Source organism: Ambystoma mexicanum, chromosome 6p (assembly GCF_040938575.1).
Source record: "Ambystoma mexicanum isolate Mex_15411 chromosome 6p, UKY_AmexF1_1, whole genome shotgun sequence".
NCBI classification, from domain to species: domain Eukaryota; kingdom Metazoa; phylum Chordata; class Amphibia; order Caudata; family Ambystomatidae; genus Ambystoma; species Ambystoma mexicanum.
The window spans coordinates 713676992-713698072 of record NC_090935.1 but is presented as its reverse complement, the minus strand read 5'-3'; the positions used below and the strand labels follow the sequence as shown (position 1 = coordinate 713698072).

The 21081-nt window shown below is 47.1% G+C and overlaps 1 protein-coding gene across 4 annotated transcripts in view; it reads right to left on the bottom strand.

Moving 5' to 3' along the window:
- RASA1 (RAS p21 protein activator 1) overlaps positions 1-21081 on the bottom strand; it is a 1760251-nt gene that overhangs the window by 1413867 nt on the left and 325303 nt on the right. For all 4 annotated transcript variants that reach the window (XM_069627585.1, XM_069627584.1, XM_069627586.1 and 1 more), the window contains exon 6: positions 12092-12123. In XM_069627585.1, coding sequence (XP_069483686.1) covers positions 12092-12123 — 32 coding nt within the window. The remainder of the gene's footprint in view (positions 1-12091; positions 12124-21081) is intronic.

Genomic DNA, 21081 nt, shown 5'->3' with positions numbered 1-21081 from the left:
GGTCTGTAAATCTTGACGGAAGTCCGTAGCCTTGAGCCATCCACGCCGCCTAAGGCACACGCCGTTGCCCAACTGGCGAAACCCAGTGTCGGCGATGTCCGTCGCAATAGTGATGGCGTGGTCCGACGCCACCTCGCCTTCCTGTAGGATCTCCAGGGCATCCGCCCTCTTGTCGTCCGGTAGGAAGTCCAGCAGGGGAGCCAGTTTGTACCATAGCTCCCTGTCGTAGCGGGCCACGATAGCCAAGGCGCTGGCCGCTTTAATCGTCGTCGCTGCAGACGAGATGACCCTGCGTCCCATAGCGTCCAATTTCTTTCCCTCGCCGTCCGGTGGGGAAGTCGATGTGGAGGCCGCACCCCCCCCGCTTTCTTCCTGGCCGCCGCGGAGACGACGGAGTCCGGGGTAGGCTGCGCCCGGAGGCACGGGGGGGCCGCGTCCGGGACCCGGTACTTCTTCTCGTACCGGTCTCTTCTAGCTGGCGTCGTGGAAGGGTTCTTAAGGAGGGCGAGGCCCTCATCCCAAATGTCGTCCAGAAGAGGCACCGTGAGGACCGTCTTCCTCTTGGCCTCGCGCCGTTGATAAAGGAATCCTTCCTTTTTCTTCTCCTCAGGGCAGAGTTGGAAAAGCTCGGATGCCCTGGCGATCATGGAGTGGAACGATCCAATCTCGTCGGGCGGAGAAACCCTGGTGGGAGGTGACGACGGTAGATCCTCGTCGTATACCTCGTCGTCCGTACCCGTCGCTGCCGTGTCAGTCCCCGTATCATCCCCTCGGGTGGACGGGGAGGAGGACTGGAAGGGGCGCGACGGCTGAAAAGGAGGTGGAGGGTGAATCCTTCTTTTCTTGGGCGGGGGAGCACCAGAAGGTCCCGGTTCAGGATCCCCCGACGGGAGAGGTTCCTCCGTCAGCAACGGTAGTCTCGTCCTTATCTCTGAACATAAGGACTGTATAGCCAACAAAATGGCCGCCGAGTTGTCTTGTGGCACTGGCAGAGGGGAATCCGACGGGCGATCAGGAGCCCCATCGGCACCCTCGACGATGTCGTCGTCACCTGCGTCGGGATCCATCCCGACGGGCCGGTCTTCTTCCACGCCAAGGCCGTGGCTTAAGACCTCAATCAGCTCTTCCTCTGAGGTTGAGACCGAATCTATGACGACGCCCTGCCCCCCCTTTTTCTTCCCCGCCGGGGATTTCACGGGGGTCCTATCGATGGGCACAAAAGAGGACTCCCTCCGAGGTGGCAGGGAGACTCTGAGCCCCGAGGTCGCCACCACTGGTGTAGCCTCCACAGGCTGAGCCAGGGCCGCCGCGACAGTATCGATAGAGGGCTTGGCCGGATGGATTAAGGCCTTCACCACCTTAGGTGCGCTCACCGCCTTATCCTTGAGGGGGGGGGGACACTGCCTCGCTCCCCCTCCGATGGGGCCTTCGAGCTCGACCGGGGCCTCTCCAGGAGCTTCGCCGGGTGCTCGCCCTTCCTCTTACCCGACCCAGAGCGTTGGCTCGTGGCTGAAGGTGCCGGGGAGGGTGCGCCCTGCCTGGCGCCCGTAGAGCCCGACCGTTCGGCGCTCCTGGTGCCAGCGGACTCGCGGTGCTTGGCCTTGTGTTGGACCCCCGTCGCCGGGGCGTCCTCAAAGGTCTTAGAAGACAGCTCGGATTTCTTCTTCTCGCCTGACGGGCTCTTCCCTTCCAGCCAGTTGGCGAGACGTTGGTGGCGGTCCTTCATGGTCCGCTCCGACATATTGCCGCAAAACGCACAGTCCTTCTCCATGTGCGTCTTGTCCTCATGTAAGCAGTAGAGACAAAAGGAGTGTTCGTCCTCCTTAAAGACGTTCTGCAGCTGGCATCCAGGGCAGATCCTGAACAGCTTTCCGGGCGTCGAGCTTCCCTTCTCCTGGGCCATGTCCGGGCCTGAGAAACTGCTGGAGTCCTCCAAAAGCGTAGCTCAACGAGATCTTCACCCTTGAGGGGCGCAGACGAATCCGACACGGGTCCCCGTTGATCGGATGGAGAGTCGGTGGAGCTTGAGGCTCTTTTGACCGAAAAAACGAAGTTTTTTGAGAAAAAATGTGAAAAAATAGCACTAACGCTCGAGAGCAATAGCACGAGGATCCCAACACATGAACGTGCGGTAAAAATCAGAAGATGGCTGCCAGAGGCGGTGCTTAGGTAGAGGGCAGTCATTGGCTGTGGTCAGTATGACGCAGAGACCAGTGATTGGTTATTACTACGAAAGACAGATCAGAAACGAAACTGATACTGGTTTTTTCTTTACCGAGGATTCCCAGCCTGACGACGGGGAATATTCATGAGCATGTGAATCCATGCCAGACCCCATGCTGGAGAAAAACAGGTAACTGCCACGTACTGGAAGGGAAAATAATATGTAAAGGTAAGGAGAACTCATCTGCAAATTGCCTGAGGCTCCCCCTGCCAAAAGCCCCCAGTATCACTTTGCAAGTCTGAGAACCTTGCTCACACCTCAAATATTTCATAGCTGCATTTATTTTTTGGCTGTACCATATCCTCTTTCTGGGACTGTTCATAGTACGGTCTGGGCTTTGTATGCTTTTGTACTAGATTAGGGAACGTGGCCTTAATATGTCCCTTACTTGGTGCGTTTGTATATGGTGGGATTTTATCTGTTCCAGTGCACTCCCTGCAGATGCTCCACTGTACTGAAAACTTGAGCTGTGGTGGAGGAAGAGAGCAACTTTCTATCTTTAGAGTTCTAGAGCTGGCCTGTAGCAGATAACCCTAAGCCTAAAGTGGTGTCATGCACCTGCAAGACATGTTAGTTGAGCTTCCACTGAACCAGTCTGCTTTCAACTAGAACATGTTGCAGTAGATGTACCCTTATTTTTAATCTGCAGAAAGTAATCTTTAACTTGAAGTCTCACAAGGGCATTTTGCATGGTTTTAACCATTTCTGTTCGGTAGGAAAGATTGTGTGAAGAAGCGGACCAGTTGCATTATAAAAACACCATTGTGAGAGGTTGTGCATTTGACACAGTCTGCTATCGTATGGTACAGTCTAACGGCGATTGACACCTAGGGTTGTAGTATTTCATCTTGAAGTACAAGAAAGAAGACTAGTTTATTAGTTACACAGCATTAACCCCATTCAAGAGCAGTTTGGCACTAAAAGAAGCAATTACTGTCTATTTGAGCAGATTCTTTGAACAAAGTCCCGTTTTAAAGATGCACAGGACTCGAATATGACGATAAAGATAACTTAAGGCCATATAACGGTTTAGTGCAAAATGTGCAAAGGATTGGCTTCTGATTCACTCACAAAGATATTCCAGGTTTTTAAAAGTTGAAGAGCTGCATATTGCACGGACCGACTGGAAATATATTTCCGGAATTTATTTGCTGCAAAACTACAAAGGATTCCACAATGGAAAGACTACTGATCTGTAAATAAAGCATTTGTTTTGAAATGCGGATACATCAGTGGACCTGGATGAGTCCCATTTATTGATCAGAAGGGCAAGATAAAGTGGTAAGGCGCATGTGCAGAACGGTTCAGACTTCTCTTAAGAGGCAGGTACAACAGCAGTTAAAGTGTAAAGGGGGAGATGGCAAAAGACATAGTGAACCGTATCAAAGCTCTGCTTTCGGTGCACAAATTTGCTTGCAGGGTCAAAATCCATAGACATAAGAAAAAAAAAAAAAACAGGTAAATGCCATTTACTGGAAGGGAAAATCTATAATAAGTAAATGTAAGGAGACCTCATCGGCAAAGTGCCCGAGGCCCCCCCCCAACAAAACCCCCCAGTATCACTTTGCAAGTCTGAGTACCTTCCTCACACCTCAAATATTTCATTGCGCCACTTATTTTTTGGCTCTACAATATCCCCTTTTGTATGCTTTTATACTAGATCCTCGATTGTTGCCTTAATATGTCCCCTATTCAGCGAGTTTGTATATGGTGAGACATTATCTGTTCCAGTACACCCTTACAGACGCTCCACTCTACTGAAAACATGAGCTGTGGTGGGGCAAGAGTAGCCCATCGCTAGAATTCTAGAGCTGGCCTGTAGCCCTGTTGAGCGTACCCTAAAACCTAAGGTGGTACCATGCATGGAGGGTATGCTAATGATAACTTGCGGTTGAGATTACTCAGGGAGTTAAACGCTCCTGTGCGATCTGCAGGTCACAGGTTTGAATCCCGGTAAGGTCGAATCAGCCTTCCATCCTACCGAGGTTGATAAAATTAGTACCAATTTCGATGGGTAATATTAATTGTATATAAGGAACAAGTTACTTATATGTAACTGTTGTTCTCCAGCATGGGTCTGGCATGGATTCACATGCTCATAAATATTCCCCGTCGTCAGGCTGGGAGTCCTCGGTAAAGAAAAAAAATCAGTTTCAGTTTAGTTTCTGAACGGTCTTTCTACTAATAACAAATCACTGGCCTCTAGGTCATACTGCCCCCAGCCAATGACTGCCCTCTACCTAGGCCCCTCCTCTGGCAGCCATCTTCATATTTGGTAGCACGTAAAGTGGCAGTAGGACCAAGAGAAGAGCCGCAGAGGGGTTGGAGGGAGGGTTCGCATGTGAATCCATGCCAGACCCATGCTGGAGAACAACAGTTACAGGTAAGTAACTTGTTCCTTCTCCAGCATGGGGTCTAGCATGGATTCACAGGCTCATGAATACAATAATGCATAGCAGTATACACATGCAAACACTGGAGGTGGTAAGGCTCAACATTTCAACAACTCAACATTAAGCATCTTTTACCTCCTCACCAGGTTCACCTTCAAACAAACAGGTTGCGCAGCACTGCCTGGCCGACTCCCTGGAATCCCAGTCGACGCAGTAGAATCTCGTGAAGGTGTGCGTCGACCTCCACGTAGCAGCCCTGCAGATGTCCAGCAGGGGCACACCAGACAGTAACGCCGTGCTAGCAGCGATCGCTCTGGTTGAATGGGCTCTCGGATGGCCAGGCAACGTTCGGTTTGCCAACCGGTGACAGTGCATGATGCAGCCGGAGAGCCATCTGGAAATGGAAGCCTTCGAGAGGGCCTTTCCTTGGTTCCTTGGTTCACAGGTCCAAAGTTCACAAACAACTGTGATGTCTTCCGAAGGCTCTTCATGCGGTCCACATACAACTTCAGCGCTCTAGCCACGTCCAGCGAGTGCAAAGTCCTCTCAGCCGGCGACGAAGGGAAAAAAAACAGGCAACACCAAGGGCTCGTTGAGATGGAAGTCCGACGGCACCTTGGGCATGAAGGAGGGGTGCGTCCTCAGCACTACCCTCGTCTCGTATAATGTCAGGTACAGAGGTTTACAGGAGAGGGCCTGGATGTCTCCCACTCGTCGTGCGGAGGTGATGGCCACAAGAAAAGCTGCCTTCCATGATAAGAACTTCAGCAGTGCCTGGTGTAGGGGCTCGAATAGGGGACCCATGAGCATGGTCAGCACCACGTTGAGCTCCCACGCCGGGCCATAGATGGTAGATGGTAGACAGGGACACTTTCTTTGGAATTCCAGAGTGTGCCCATGAGCCAGGGCATCTAGCACCCAACGGTTGGTAGAGATGGACTCCCACACGCTGACGAAATTCGCCAGCCGGCCTCCCACTGGGGTGCTCGGGTGGGGGCCCGACATCACGGCCGGTTCAGTCTTGCTATGCCTTCGCCTTGGCGACCACGATGTCCTCCGGCCTTGCTGTGGCCTCTGAAGGCTTCCTGCGACGAGGAGCAGGCCGTCTGGTGGTACGACGCGGAACCACCACCAAATCCTTCGGAGGCACCTTGAGACTTTCCTCCGGAGGTCCAAAAGGACGGCCGTCATTGATGGAGAGAACCCAAGGCCAGGGCCATCTCGGTGCCCGCCTTGATGGCCTGCAGCGACTCGTCCACTGCCTTGCCGAACAGGTTGTTCCCGTCGAAGGGCATGCCCAGTACCCTGGTTTGTACGTCCTGACGGAAGTCAGTGGCCTTGAGCCAACCGCGCCGAAGGCAAACGCCATGCCCATCTAGCGAAAGCCTGTGTAGGCGATGTCCGTGGCCACCGTGATGGCGTGGTCCGATGCCACCTCACCTTCTTGTAGGATTTCAAGGGCTTCTGCCCTCTTGTCTTCTGGCAGGAAATCCAGGAGGGTAGCGATCTTGAACCACAGCTCCCAGTCGTAACTTGCCACAATCGCGAGGGCCTTCGCCGCTTTGATGGTCGTCGCTGCCTACGAGATGACCCGTCATCCCATGGCGTCTAGCTTCTTCCCACCGGCGTCCGGTGGTGAAGTGGAAGTTGATGCTGTCGCCCCTGCCGATTTCTTCATGGCCGCCGCAGTGACCACTGAATCCGGGGACGGCTGTGCTCTGAGGCACATAGGGGCGGAGTCTGGGACCTGGTACTACTTCTGGTATTGGTCCCTCTTGCAGGAGCCATTGACGGATTCTTCAGCAGTGACAGTCCTTCGTCCCAGATGTTGTCCAGTAACGGGACTGAGTACGGTCTTCCCCTTGGCCTCCTGTTGGTAGAGGAAACCCTCCTTCTGCTCTTCGGGGCAAAGCTGGAAAAGCTCCGATGCCCTGGCGATCATGGCGTGAAAGGAGCCAATTTCGTCGGGGTGTGGGGAGCCCGGGCAGGGGGTGATGAGAGATCTGTCCGTCACCACCGTCGTCGTCGTCCGTCCCAGTAGTCGCCATCTCCGTTCCCTTCTCATCCCTCGGTAGAAGGGATGGAGATGAGGGCTGGAATGGAGGGGGAGGATGGATTTGCCTCCACTTGTTCGGTGGGCTCCCCGACGGTCCAGGCGCCGCTGGATCATCCGCTGGGGGTAAGGGCAACCTTGTCCTCATCTCCGTACACAGGGTCTGGATAGCCGTCTGGATAGCCATCAAGATTGCTTCTGAATTGTCCTGTGGTATAGGCATCGGTTGCGACGGGAGCGACGGCTGGGACGCGGGGACCTCCGTTTCCTCTGCAGCTCGCTGTTCCTCGTCGGCCCCACCTTTGCGCTTTTCGTCTGCCTCGTCAGGATCTCTCCCGTAGGACCAGACTTCCTCGAACTTCCTGTCCAGGATCTGTTTGACGCTAGACAGCTCATCTTCAGAGGTGGTATCTGTGTCCGTTATGGCCCCCCCCTATTTCTCATCCCGGGGTTTCACGGGGGTCTTCGATAGGCTGGAAAGATGATTCCCTCCGGGTTGGCAGGTAAATTCTAGGCCCAGAAGTCGCCTCCACTGTGGTAGCCTCCACAGGCTTTGCCAGGGCCACCACAACTCCCTGAATCGAGACCTTCGCTGGGTCAATCAGGGCCTTCAAGACCATGGGCGCGTCTGAGGCCTTCACCTTAGGGGGAGGGTCAGCCCCCCTTGGCTTTCTCCGTTGGGTCCGACCGGGGCTTCCCCCGAAGCTTACCCAGGTTCTTCAACTTCCTTTTGCCCCGAGCCAGAGCGTTGGCTCGTGGATGATGGCATTGGTGACATCGCGCCCTGCCTGGCAGCCGAGAAGCCCGAACCAACGGCGCTCCCGGTCTCCGCGGACTCGCTTTGCCTTTTGTTGGGCCCCCATCCTTCTCACTTGCTGCTGGGCTCTTCCCCTCCAGCCAGTTAGCTGGACGGACATGTTCTTACAGAACGCGCAGTCCTCTTCCACGTGCGACTTGTCGTCGTGAAGGCAGTAGAGGCACTGGGAGTGCTCATCCTCCTTGAAGACATTCTGTAATCCACATCCTGGGCAGATCCTAAACAGCTTGGATCCAACGGACATCGTGTCTCCTTTGTCCTAGGCCATGTCAACGTGGGGTAGGCCTCAAAGATCTTCTGGAATCCTCCAAGAAGAGAAAACTCGATGAAATTTCACCCTTGAGAAAATTCCGAAACGAGTCCCCGTTGATCGGAAGAAGAATCGGTGGAGCTTGAGGCTCGAATCGACCGAAAAATAAGAGTAAACTTTTAGGAAAAAGGCATAACGCAGTAAAAGCTCGAGAGCTGTAGCGCAAGGACTCCCAACACTTGAACATGCGTTAAAAATCTGAAGATGGCTGCCAGAGGAGGGGCTTAGGTAGAGGGCAGTCATTGGCTGGAGGCAGTGTGACCCAGAGACCAGTGATTGGTTACTAGTAGAAAGACAGTTCAGAGACGAAACTGAAACAGATTTTTTCTTTACTGAGAATTCCCAGCCTGAGGACGGGGAACATTCATGAGCATGTGAATCCATGTCAGACCCCATGCTGGAGAACCATTTTCTATGTAAAGCACTTTGGATGAAAGCACTATATAAATAACAATGTGTACCTCTATTGGGGGGTATGCTAATGAGGTAAGTGTCTCTGACATAGCATGGCAAAACTGTTGGTAATGGCCCACCAGCCAAGCAAAGAAAGGGTTGTTAGTAAAGATGTTCTTTTTTGCAACTTTCCCTCCATAGTGTCCTACGGTGTCCCATTCTTTTTACTCAGTGTTTGATCCAGCTATGACTTTTTGAAGGCAAGCCTTCAGCTTCACTTCGCTTGCATGTTATGTGGAAACTGATCAGCCATTCAGACTATCAGTACTGGGAAACTAGGTTTCCCTTTTGAACTCTTCTACTTTTAACATTGTACAAAGTAGCATCCTACAATTCGGTGCAGTGGGGATACTTTTGTATTACCCCATCTTTTTACTCAGAGGATGTTTGGCCAAGTTTATATGAGTGTAAAGACAAGTATTTTTACTGTGTTTGCACTATTTCTGGTGTGCACATTTGTGTTTACCACGTATGGCTAACTGTGGCTCTTGCCCTAAAGCGGGCATGCCGCAAGATATTTTGCTTGATCTTTGGCCTTCTTCCTGCCCTCTCAGGATGTCCTTATATGGTCATGCACTTGCACAGTAAAGCTGCAGCTTTCACGGGCTAGTGAGCCTTTGTATGTGTTACCCAGGAAGGGGGCTGTGACAAGTCCGAGTGTACATCCTTGGTGCCAGAAAGTTCGATTCTGGAGCAGCTATGAAACCGGCTGTTTGAATGGTGCAGATCATTGCCATTGGTGGTCTTAGACTTGCTTCCACCTCGAATTATGGATAAGAGGAGAAGCACTGCAGCTATTCTTTAACGTACTTGACTCACTAGGCATCATGTACACTAACTATGCTGACAATACTCAAAGTCCTCATTCACCTCTCCAGTAACTACAAGGCAGACTCCAAAACCCTGAACTCCATCTACACCACCATTCACACATGGATGGCTGAAAGCTGGCTATGCCTGAACGGGGATAAGACTGAACTACTACTATTAGCCCCCAATGACTTGTGCATCAAACTAGATGACCAGAACCTTTCCTTCACTATAGACATCACCACCATTCCCGTATCTGAATCAGTCAAAACACTGGGAAGCTACCTTGATGCCAACCTAACCATGTCCAGACAAGTTAGCGCAATCTCTGCCTCTGCAACATACTACTCTAAACTCCTCAACGCCACCAGACCGTACCGTACCACTCCACCTTAAACTGCTCAACACTTGCTAGGGACTTAATTGGTTCAAGGCTGGACTATTGCAATGTCCTCTTCACAGGGACTGCAGCTAGAAATGTGGACAAACTCCAAACTATTCAAAACAATGCCCTTCGCGAAGCGCTAGGCATACCCAAAAGAAAACCAATCTCAGTAGCCAGACCGCAAGCTCACTGGCTGCCTGTCTGCCAGCGCATCCTATTCAAAACACTAGCCCTTATGCACAAATGCATCCACCATATAGCACCCCCTACCTCTCACACAGAGTCATTACTCCAAACTCCTCCAGACCCACAAGAACATCCTACGCCAACTTACTGTTTCCAGAGTTAAGAACGCCATACAGGGTGCAAACTTCCCCTTCATTGGCGCCAGGCATTGGAACATCGTACCGCGTGACAGAGCTCTGCTCATCTCACCCTCCCCAAAACAATCAAAACTAGACTGTTTGCCTAAAACTGCCCAGCCACCTCCATATCTTTAACAATTGTGTAACAACTGTACACTACCGACATCAAACCCGGTGTGTCCCAATTCCAGCAACTGGACCCAGCAACTGTACCAACTTTCTCATTTTGCTCCCGACATGCAGCATAACATGTAACCTTGTACTGCACAATCACACTTGTAACCAATCCCATTGTCCCAAACTCATATGGGCGAATGTAATCAAACCAATCATATCAATAATTGTAACTGTACATGCCATCAAGTTGGCTAAATGTAACCCAGCCGCATTGCCTTATGTTGTCACCAAGTCATCTCATGTAACAGTGTCTCATTGCCCACGGGTTGTGTGCGTGCTCTATAAATGCAAATAAATAAATTAAATTCTTCAGATCCATGTTGGAGCCAAAAATCCCTCAAAGATCAGCAGCCCACTGAAGATCCGAAGATTACTCCTAAAATGGCCCAACATCCCTTCCTGTGTCTGGCCCAGTGAAGCCCTGTGAACCTACCTGATCTGCAAAGGAACAGAGCGGTGCTTCAGATCTTGCACTAGTGAGACCTACTCGTCTCATCACCTTCGAGGATCCAACCCTTCAGAGACTTCAAAAGTGTTACTGGACTGACCAGCGCTCTCGTAGGTCGCCAACTTGTGCCACGTGTCCCTTTCTCCCCAAATTTCATCTCCCCACTTCAAACAGCCCTGTCCTGGAGCAGCTTCTGTGACATGACTGGACGGACACCTGTAAATTGTGACAGTTTGCTTTCATCGCGTGAAGTGTCCTAGGGAAGCCTGCATCGTTTGATTCTGAATTTTATTAGGGTCTTGTTGGAAGGTTTTGGTGGGGGATTTCTTTTCCTTGTGTTTGGGACTGGATTGTTCTGTAACCATTTGTTCAGCGCAATGGTATCTTATCCAAGGTGTATGTCTGCTCTTAACAAGTGATTTACAATACCATTTCTTCTCAGACAGGGGTTGCAACTTGCATTTCCATTCAACCGGAAGAATCCATGAACCTGCAACTCATGGGCACCTTTCATTGGAACAAATCACAGAAGATGGAGCTCAAAGCGACCCCGAGATGATCCAAAAAAACAACTGGGAAAATTTGAGTTGAAGAGTCGCGGTGGTTGGGGGCGGGGGAGGCGGACGGGTCAAGTAAGCATCAGTGCGCCTGCCCCTCTTCACCCCCTTAGAATGAAGGAGAACGCTTATATTTCCTTTAGTACATTTTTGATGCCCGTTTAAATAGTCTGAACCTAATCACCATCACAAGCCCGTTGCATACTCATACTGGTGAGAAACAGTGTGCTGAACCCTTTCAATGTTGAACACAAGGCCCCATTCATCTTAGGGTTTGGACTTCTCAAGTTAGGATATTTTTCTTGTAATTGTTCCCATATTTGTATTGCAACTACAGTACCTGCATTGCAAATAAGGTATTTGCGGATGTCTATTTAGTCAATCCATTGGTGAATGTACATATTTGTATTTTAGAGTGTTGTGTGATACCTGCTAGATTCATTTTTCAGTGTGTTCATAAGGTCTCAAATAAATACCTGTATTTTTATAATTGGCTGTCTAAATTGCATTACTGTGTGCTGTTCTGCGTGGGCTCATTAAGTGCCCGATCCACTCACATTCTCCTGAGACTAAGCCTTGACTGCTCATCCATGTACCTTGATTGGGTTTTAGCTAACCTCTCAGAGCTCCCCATTTCATCATAACTTGGGTGGCCTCCTAATCTGTCCACCAGCACAGACTTTAGAAATACATCTCAAAAAGGGTCCATTCATGTGGGCAGCCGTGCCATTACTGGCAGGGTCTTCCCACTTTGGAGGGGAATATCACCATTAGCGCCCACGATGAGCATACGTGGGTGCTAAAGCTCTTTACTGATTGAAAAAATTAAACTTAACTCAGCAATCCGTGAAACTGCTGGGGTTCGGCGAAGTCCATGTTCACGATTACATAAGGCAAAGATGAAAAATTAGACACTCATTTTGAAATACTGGCGGACACTGGCTGACTAAACAGATCAAAAGGTATAAAAGACCTGGAAATGCATCATATCAAATTGCTTCTGCGGAATTAAGAGGAATCCTCTATGTGTTAAAAAGAGGTTGCTAGCAAAATACAATATTAAACCACCCATGCTTATAATGTGTAAAAGCAAACTTACATTTTGCCCTCATGTGGATCTTCTTCCCTTCCCTGTTAAAGACAACAAGAAAATATATTTAAATGGTTTTGCAATAGTCATGCATTCCAAAGACGAAGTAATGATAATGATGATGTATTATTTATATAGCACCTTAATCCAAAGCGCTTTGCAGAGCACATATTTACATACAACATTACCCAACCGAAATTGGTACTCATTTATCGACCTCGGAAAGGATGAAAGGTTGAGTTGGCCTTGCCGGGATTCGAACCTGCGACCTGCAGATCACACTCAGATCGCAGCAGCAAGCACTCAACTCGCTGAGCTATCTTACCGGCCTGAAGTAAAACCATAAACACAAAATGCACTATGGTTGGGTGTCATTGGGAATGAGGAGGGGTTCCACCTGCCCAAAAGATAATCTTTCACAAAAAGGCAATGTTATGACTCATTTAAAAAAGGAAGGCGTGGAGTGGGGTGGGAGAAGTAAAAGTATGTTACAGGTCAAAGGAAATTACAAAAACATCGGCCAGAGCAATCTGTTTTGGCTTAGAAAAAAGACATGGCATGAGACTCCAATAAATGACATAGAAACTACTGTTCCATCCAAACACAGGATTATCATCCAAAACAAGGATCTACAACCTATAGCTTGTCTGATGTTTTTTTGGACTAGGACTTCGATGAGCTCACACTATTGACTATGCTCGCTAGGACTGATGGTAGTTGTAGTCCAAAATGTTATGAGAGTCAAAGGCTGCAGACCCACGGCCTAGACAAAATAGCCATGTGTCAAAGCAGTGAATAACAAACAGTAAAATCACCCATTTAAAAGCCAAGCCCAGGCATCTGAAGTTCTGCTCAATTTCTATTCCAAGTAAGCAACACGTTACTTACCTGTAACTCGTCTGGCTGGGAATCCTTTGTAAAAGAAAAACAGATTCACTTACAAACTGTATTTCTCCTTTAAACCAATCACTGTCCTTTGGGTCATACTACAGTCATCTCCCTAAGCCCCTCCTCTGGCAGCCATCTTCAGATTTGGCAAGCACGTAAACTGGCAGTATAACCAAGAAGAGCCACAGACGGGACAGAGGGTGGGTTTACATGTGAATCCAAGCAAGACCCATACTGGAGAAAAATAGTTACAGGTAAGTAACTTGTTCCTTCTCCAGCAAGCGTCTGGCATGGATTCAAATGCTCACGAATACATATCAGTACAACTTTACACAAGCATGGAAGGTGGGAAGGCTAACAGAAGCAATCACCCCTTAACTCTGGAACAGACTCACTTCAAGCAAACAGTTTGCGTAGCACTGCTTGGCGGACTCTAGACTTCACTTTGGAATCCCTGTGGATGCAGCAGAATTTTGTGAAGGTGTGCGCGAGAGTAATGTTCAATTAAGTGATCTGGATGTTTCTTTTAGAGCTGGCAAGCAGGAAGATGGAAAAAGACAGATAATTGTGAGATCCTCAATGAAGGAGAAGGTGCTACAGATTGCAAGGCAAAAGGAGTCTTTAACATGGCATGGAAACCAATTTCAGATTTACCCTGATTTCCCAAAGGAAGTGGCAACAAAAAGGAAGGCATTTATGGAGGCAAAACGCTTGGCTAGAGAGCGTGGATTTAAAAATACAATTTTAATATGAATGTATGACCTTGCACACGCTATGAACCAGCCCCGTTTTCATTGTGAGGGAATTCAACTGTATTTTTTGGTTCTGCATGGTTCGACCGCAGTGTGTGGGTGCGCGGTTGCTTGTTGTGGCGGGGGTCATTGAGGCAGTTTGTCTGATAGAGCTTCCGACGAATTCAGGAATACTGTTTAGCAGCATTGCGTAGCGTGCATTAGGCCCATGATCGTTTAATCCTCTGAGTAGGCAGAGATGTTAATTCCAGTCCCTGATTGTGCCATCAATAAATTGTGCTTGGGTGGAAATGACAAGGGCACCCTATGAAAAGGATGCCATAGGTTTGTAGGATTTTCCTGAAATTGAGGAGGGATAGGAGGTTCTTGTGTGGCGTTGTCATCTGCTCCAGAGCTGACATTAAAAATGGTTTGTCCTCCATTGTGTTGGTGTTTGCATATGGGCGTGCCAGATGATGTAGATTGGCTGCATGAGGGCATTGCATGGATATACTGGAATATCTTGTTGTTCCATCAGTTGGGTGCCATGGAGTTTAGGCACCTAGAGGTGACATGTACTCCTTCTACATGCAAGGAGTCAGCGCAGGTTTGATAATGGAAGGCCACCATGTTCTTTGTAGTGCGCTGGTCAGTTCAGAAATAATACTTTTATTTATGAGCGATATACAGTTTAACATTTCACCACAAGTTTAATTTTTCTCCCATCAAGTCTAGCACAGCACACTGTTGTACAAGCACTGGAATAGGAGCACATGTAAATAAGAGGCCTCTGACAATTGATACTAGTGGGAAGTGTTTCCTGGCACTAGAGGAGAAGTGTGGGGTATCCGGAAGACATCTGGTGTGTATGGATTATAGGATCCTGTTGGGGGGGGCGCAGCTATGGGTTACCAGTAAGTCTGGGAATGCAGGAAGCTTACAGAAGTGTTTATGCATAGTGTTCTAATAGTTTGATAAAGTTTAGTGTGTTTCAATGGTACTTTTACAAGTTAGATATTATTAGAACTGTAGAAGCATGACTTACTTTTGTAGTGTGCAACATTTTGATTTATATATGGGTGTGAATATATTGCATCTGAATTGTGAACACGTCGTTTATGACTTAATGCTGGGTTATACTGGTGTGGTTTTCATGTTATTCCAACCATTTGCACAATAAGTGACATTTAAATCATTCGGACAGCCGGTTTGGATAAGTTGGATATAGCTACCTATTTTAAAGGTTAAAATCTCGTTTATGTAGGCTGTTTAGCAGATTTGTAGGGTGGGGGTGGTAGTGATGGGGTTGGGTTTTATTGTATTCTCAACTTTAAAAGTGTTTTGTTTAGAACACTACAATAACGTGCTACCTTGTGGTCTCGCCTTGGAGTGTGCCATCTATTTGTGACCTATAATACTAGTTTGCCTTATGCCTTTTTGGGGCTCGAGTTTCTGTCTTTTTCTTTCCTTTTGTTTATTCTTCTCATTTTTTTCCAGTTTAAACATATACATTTTTGTGAGAACCAAAAGAAAATTGCTTAATATGAATACTAGGACTGTGAACCATCTTAAAATTATTTCATGGATTGTGAATGGACTAAAGACTGTGGCGAAACGAACAAAAGTTTTGTCTTATCTGAGATCTAATTCATGTGACCTTGCCCTCTTCCAAGAGACACATCTAAACAATCTTGAGGCTGAAAAATTGAAACGGGGCTGGGTTAGTGAAACATTCTTCTCCATTTTCAACTCAAGCAAAAGGGGAGTCTCGCTTCTTGTTAGGAAAAATATGCCAATATCAATCCTCTCAAGTAAATCAGACAAAGATGGGAGAGTTGTATGTGTTTTACTGAAAGTTCAAGATATGAAAATGCTTCTGTGTAACGTGCATGCTCCGAATATGGATGATCCACTTATCTTTCATGAGCTTGCTGCATTGATTCAAAGCTACAATGCTGATTCAATTGTTATGGTGGGTGATTTCAATCAGGTGCTAGATCCGGCATTGGATCGTTCAAATGGGAGCTGTTCCCGAAACCCAAGAAGAAGCAAAATAGCATTACAGAGCTTAATAAGGGAATTCACCATGGCAGACATATGGAGATTAGAACACCTATGTGACAGTGACTACACTTTCCATTCTCAGTGTCATGAGACATACTCCCGCATTTACTTTTTCTTGATCTCAGGAAAGGTGACTTCAAGCTGTTACGACTCCCAAGATTGGCCTAATTGCCCTGACGGATAATGCTCGTTATATCTCTAAACCTCTCATTGCAGCCTACTTTGATTAAATTTGCAAGATGGAGAATGAACTCCAATATTCTCAAAAATGAACAAATCATAGAGGAGGCAATAGAAAAATTTAAAAAAACTTTATCCAAATAAATCAGACCAATGGTGTTAAAATTTCTTGTGTCTGGGATGCCTGGAAATGCTTTGTCCGTGGAGTATTCATTTAAAAAACCGGCAAACAAAACAGACTAAGAGCTCGAGAGATGCAGAAGTTATTCGATGAAGCTAAACGATTAGACAACCAATTTGCTGTTCCAAGGGGAGAAGAGACAAAGACTGAGTTGAGAAAGGCCAAGTACTAAGTAAACACACTCATCTCCTCGCAAATAGCTGATGCTCTTTTCAGACAAAAAATTAACTATTTCGAAAATGGAGAAAAAGCTGGGAAGTTATTGGCGCACATATTAAAGGTAGCTGAAAGTAATCATTTCATTAGTGCAATTAAGTGTCAAAATAATATCATGCAAACTCAACAAAAAAGGGATAAACAAGTTATTTCGTGACTTATGGAAAACTCTACGAAACCGACCTAACATGTGACAAGGCTGAGATCGATGAATACCTTAATTCACATGAGATGTCTTATTTATCAGAAGATCAAGCTGCAAGTCTTGAAGGAGAATTCACAATTGAGGATATAAGATTTGCCATTTCGAAACTTTCCATCAGTAAATCTCCTAGAACGGATGGCCTACCAGGAGAATTTTTATAAAATTCTACCCATTTCAGCCTTGCATCTTTTATCTGATGTATATAAAAACGCTTTTGGAACTGGCCTATTACCCAATTCAATGCACCATGCACCAATAACAGTTCTGTCAAAAAAAGATAAATCCGCCACAAGATGCGAGAACTACAGACCGATAAGCTTGATTAATTGCGACTGCAAAATTCTGGCAAAAATGTTGGTGGTACGATTGGAAAAGGTAGTAACTCTTGTTCACGTGAACCTCTTTGGTTTTGTCACTGGTAGGGCTGTAGCTGACAACATGCAACTATGGGTCAAGTGCATTTTTAGGTTGAATAGGTAAACTGAGTTACCCAACCTGCAGGTCTAGTTGAAGTTTAAAGGCCTGACTCCTCTCACTAATGTCTTATTTCAGCGGTACGCCAAACTGCTGTATTGTTGCTCATTTTGTGTCTAGGGTACAAATAACTTCTGGTGACATTAATATTATTAGTACAAAATTGCTAATCAAATCAGCCTGTTTGCTAATAAAAAATAATTTAATTAGCAAACTCTGCTAATCAGTTTTTGAAAACCAACAGCGTGATATGTACAGAAGTTCAAGAAATGTGCGTTTCCCCAATGGTTTGAACACCAGTTGTAAGATGTATGCAGCCTGCTGGTTACAGAACTAGGTTTGCCATCAAAAGAATTTGATCATGTACATTTTCAAAAGTGTTCACTTGTCAATATGATGCGTCTTTCCCAACAAAATGAAATACAGTGGACACTATGAAACTTAAATACACTAACCTAAAGTTTACTGTAACGCATGGAGATGATATAGTGTGTAACAGTATTAATACTGTAATTATGCATTATGTAATAACTTACATTTTAGGAATGGAATTGCAAGAATCATTTTATACAAACATGTTATATAAATATAAACTTGACACATACTGGTCTTTGCCAGACAGGATATAGAAAGCTTAATAAAAGTATCATCCTGATTACTTCTGGTTTGCAATTATTTGAAAAAAAATCCTGCTTAGCACTCCCACACATGCCTTTGGCACAAGAGTGCAGGAGAGGATTACGGCTGCACTTTCTCTCCATTAGCACTTTAAGTTAACAAAGAAAAGGGGGGAAGAGAACATCATGTTATGATATTTTGCATTTGTATAGCGCCTTATGTATCATTGGTATGATCTCAAAGCGCTGGTAGGTTGAACGCCCTCGGGAACCATAGTTCAAGTCAGTTGAGAGAGAGAGAGAGAGAGAGAGAGAGAGAGTCGTAAAGCGCGTGGGCGCACCAGGTATTTGTGCAGCTGGTGTGGTTGTTGTATGATAGCTGCTTCTTAGCGGTAAGTGTGGTGCTCAGGAGATCAGTTGAATTTGTTCAGTTGGAGGGTGGACATCCAGACTGCGTTCTGGCTGCGTTAGGCCGGAGGAGACGCCTAAGCTAGCCGATATGTGCTAGCCAGCTATGTGTTATTAGGATGATGGGTAGTTTGATGAGTCATGTTAGTATGAGAACAGCTTTACCAAATGTGTCATAGTACAGCTGTGTTCTAGTTGAATGGTGGTGTATACGAGAGAGTAAGCGTAGTAGTATGATATTGTGGTAATCAGTAAAGTGTATGTGATCAGGCACACTCGATGTTGGGAATACCTTCTAAATTCAACTCTGATACAGTGGCACTATTATGGCATATTTCTAAGTTCAACTTTAACACAGTGACGCTATTGGGGCATACTCAATGATGTTGGGAATATAGCACAGTGATGCAATTAGGGCACGCTTTCTAAGTTCAGCTTTAACACAATGACGCTATATAGGGCACACTTTCTAAGTTCAACTTTAACTCGTTATTAGGGCACACTTTCTAAGTTCAACTTTAACATATTGACGGCATTCGGGCACACTTTCTAAATTCAACTTTAAACAGTGACGCTATTAGGGCACATTTTCTAAAATCAACTTTAACCTAGTGATGCCAATGGGGCACACTTTGTAGATTCAACATTAACACAGTGACGCTATTTGACACACTTTCTAGATTCAACTTTAACACCAGGTTCGCTTACTTCATTCTGGTTCCATTCATTTCATTCTTGCATTCCAACCACTTCTTCCACCCTATGCTCTTCATCCGCCCCATGCACTTCATCCGCTCTATATACTTCAATTGCTCCATGCATTTCATCCGCTCCATGCACTTCCGTTCTATATACTTCATGCGCTCTATATGCTTCATCCGCTTCGTCCGTTCTATATACTTCATGCGCTCCATCCGCTTCGTCCGTTCTATACACTTCATGTACTCCATCCGCTTCGTCCGTTCTATATACTTCATGCGCCCCGTCCACTTCATGCGCCCCGTCCACTTCATGGGTTCCATGCACTTCATGGGTTCCATGCACTTCATCCACTTCGTTCTACTCAGTTTATATGTTGTAATTACACATGGCAGTTTTAGATTTTCTTTAGATTTTCTTTTTCTCGATAGGGTCTCTATGCTGGATTGTTTATTTATTTATTTTATTCAGCAGCCTACGTTTTCCGTTTATTGTGGTTGTTTATACTGTCTGTCCTGAGGGTCGATTTTTAAGGGAAGAGCCACGTTTTCAGTAATTTGTGCAAAGACAAGAGGTCTTCAGTGAGTTGGATGTGGGGTGGAAGTGAGTTCCACAGAATGGGGGCCAAGGCCGAGAATGATGATCCACCCAACCTAACTGTGTTGGTTTTTAGTATCACTAGGAGGCGGGCAGAGCTTGATCTTAGAGTGTGTGGTGTATGGTAAGGTTTTAGTTTGTACTGAAGTTATTGAGGTCCGGTTTTATGCATTGCTCGGTGAGAGATGCATAGGGTTTCGAAGGTCACCCTCCGAGCTACCGGGAGCCAGTGGAGAGTTTTGAAAGCTGGGGAGGTGTGATCCCTTGGGCCAAGTGCTAGAAGCAGTTTGGCTGCAGCATTCTGTGCTCTTTGTAGTTTAGTCAGGTGATATGCTTGGATTGCGAGGTAGAGGGGGGGTTAGCATTGTCCAGTCTTGACATTACAATTGATTGGACCGTAGCAAGTCTGTTGGGAAAGGAGAGGTATGGAAAGATGATCCTAAGAATTTTGAGGTGGTAGTAGCAGGACTTAGAGACGACGTTGACTTGGTGCGAGAAGGCAAGGTCAGACTCGAGAGTGCATCCAAGGTTTTTTACTGAGGATGAGGTTGTCGGGGAGTTGCCCACGGATGACGGCCAGTGTAGAGGGTGCAGGAGAAGTTTGGTGTTGCCACACACCTTGATTTCAGTTTTGGTGGGGTTTAAAAGGGAGTTGGTGATCAATGCCAAGGAGGCAGGAGGCAAGGTCGGGCTGGCAGCTGGGTATTGAGTTATGGAGTTTTTGGATTAGTTGGGTGTCATCGGCATAGTTGTAGCACAGGATATTGTGCGAGCGGATTCGTGGGAGGGTGGACATATAGGGGTTGAACAGGAGGGCTGACAGGCATGCCCCTTGTGGAACTCCGGTATTGACTGATCGGGGGGGGTCGGGGGCGAAGGAGGAGAGTAGGGTTATTTGGTTCCTATTGTTGAGGAAGGATGCTATCCACTTGAGAGCGTTTCCACGGATTCCTATAGAGTGGAGACGATCGAGGAGGATTGAGAGTCTGCAGTGTGTTTAAGGTCGTCCCAGATTGATGTCAGGGTGGTTTTTGTTCAGTGTCGGGGGTCTGAAACCTGATTGAGCGGGATCTAGGAGATTGTTGGCTTCGACAAACGCATTTAGTTGGGAATAGGCTGTTTAGTCGATGAGTTTTACAAGGAACCTGGTGTTTGAGATGGGGCAGTAGTTTTTGGGGTCGAGGGAAGGTTTTTGTTAGAAGGGGCTTGACATGGGCAGGGGTCTAGTGGTGAGCTGGAATGTTTCCGGGCAGAGAGAAGTTTGAGAAATTGGTCTGAGTGTGAAAGTCGAAAGTCGGGTGGGTTGGAGGTGGAGGCGGTGGGTTGGCAGGTGGGGTGGGTGTAAGAGGGCCAGTTTGTTGGTTAGAGAGTTTGTTCTCTCGAGAGCGGTGCTGTAGAAGTGGGGAGAGAGTCGTCGAGAGATTGAGGAGGGGTTGATAGGGTGGATGTACATGATGATTTCGTGAATTCAGAGAAGATTTTGAGGAGTTTTAAAGGGCTTTTTTGCTTTCTGGATTTCCTGCTCCCCTTTACACTGCTCCATCCTTGCTGCAGCCATCTCCCACCAACCCCCACTTCCAGTGCCTTTGTGCTCACCTGTCAGCATTGGCCAATCTGTCTTTCCCTCAGGGGCTGGGGTATCACAGTAGAACAGGACAAATAGACTTTGAAGCCCTCCCCCCTTTTCCAGCCCAGCTCCATCTGTGCCCCGCAAGGTTGGTTCATCGCCGGTTCCCTTG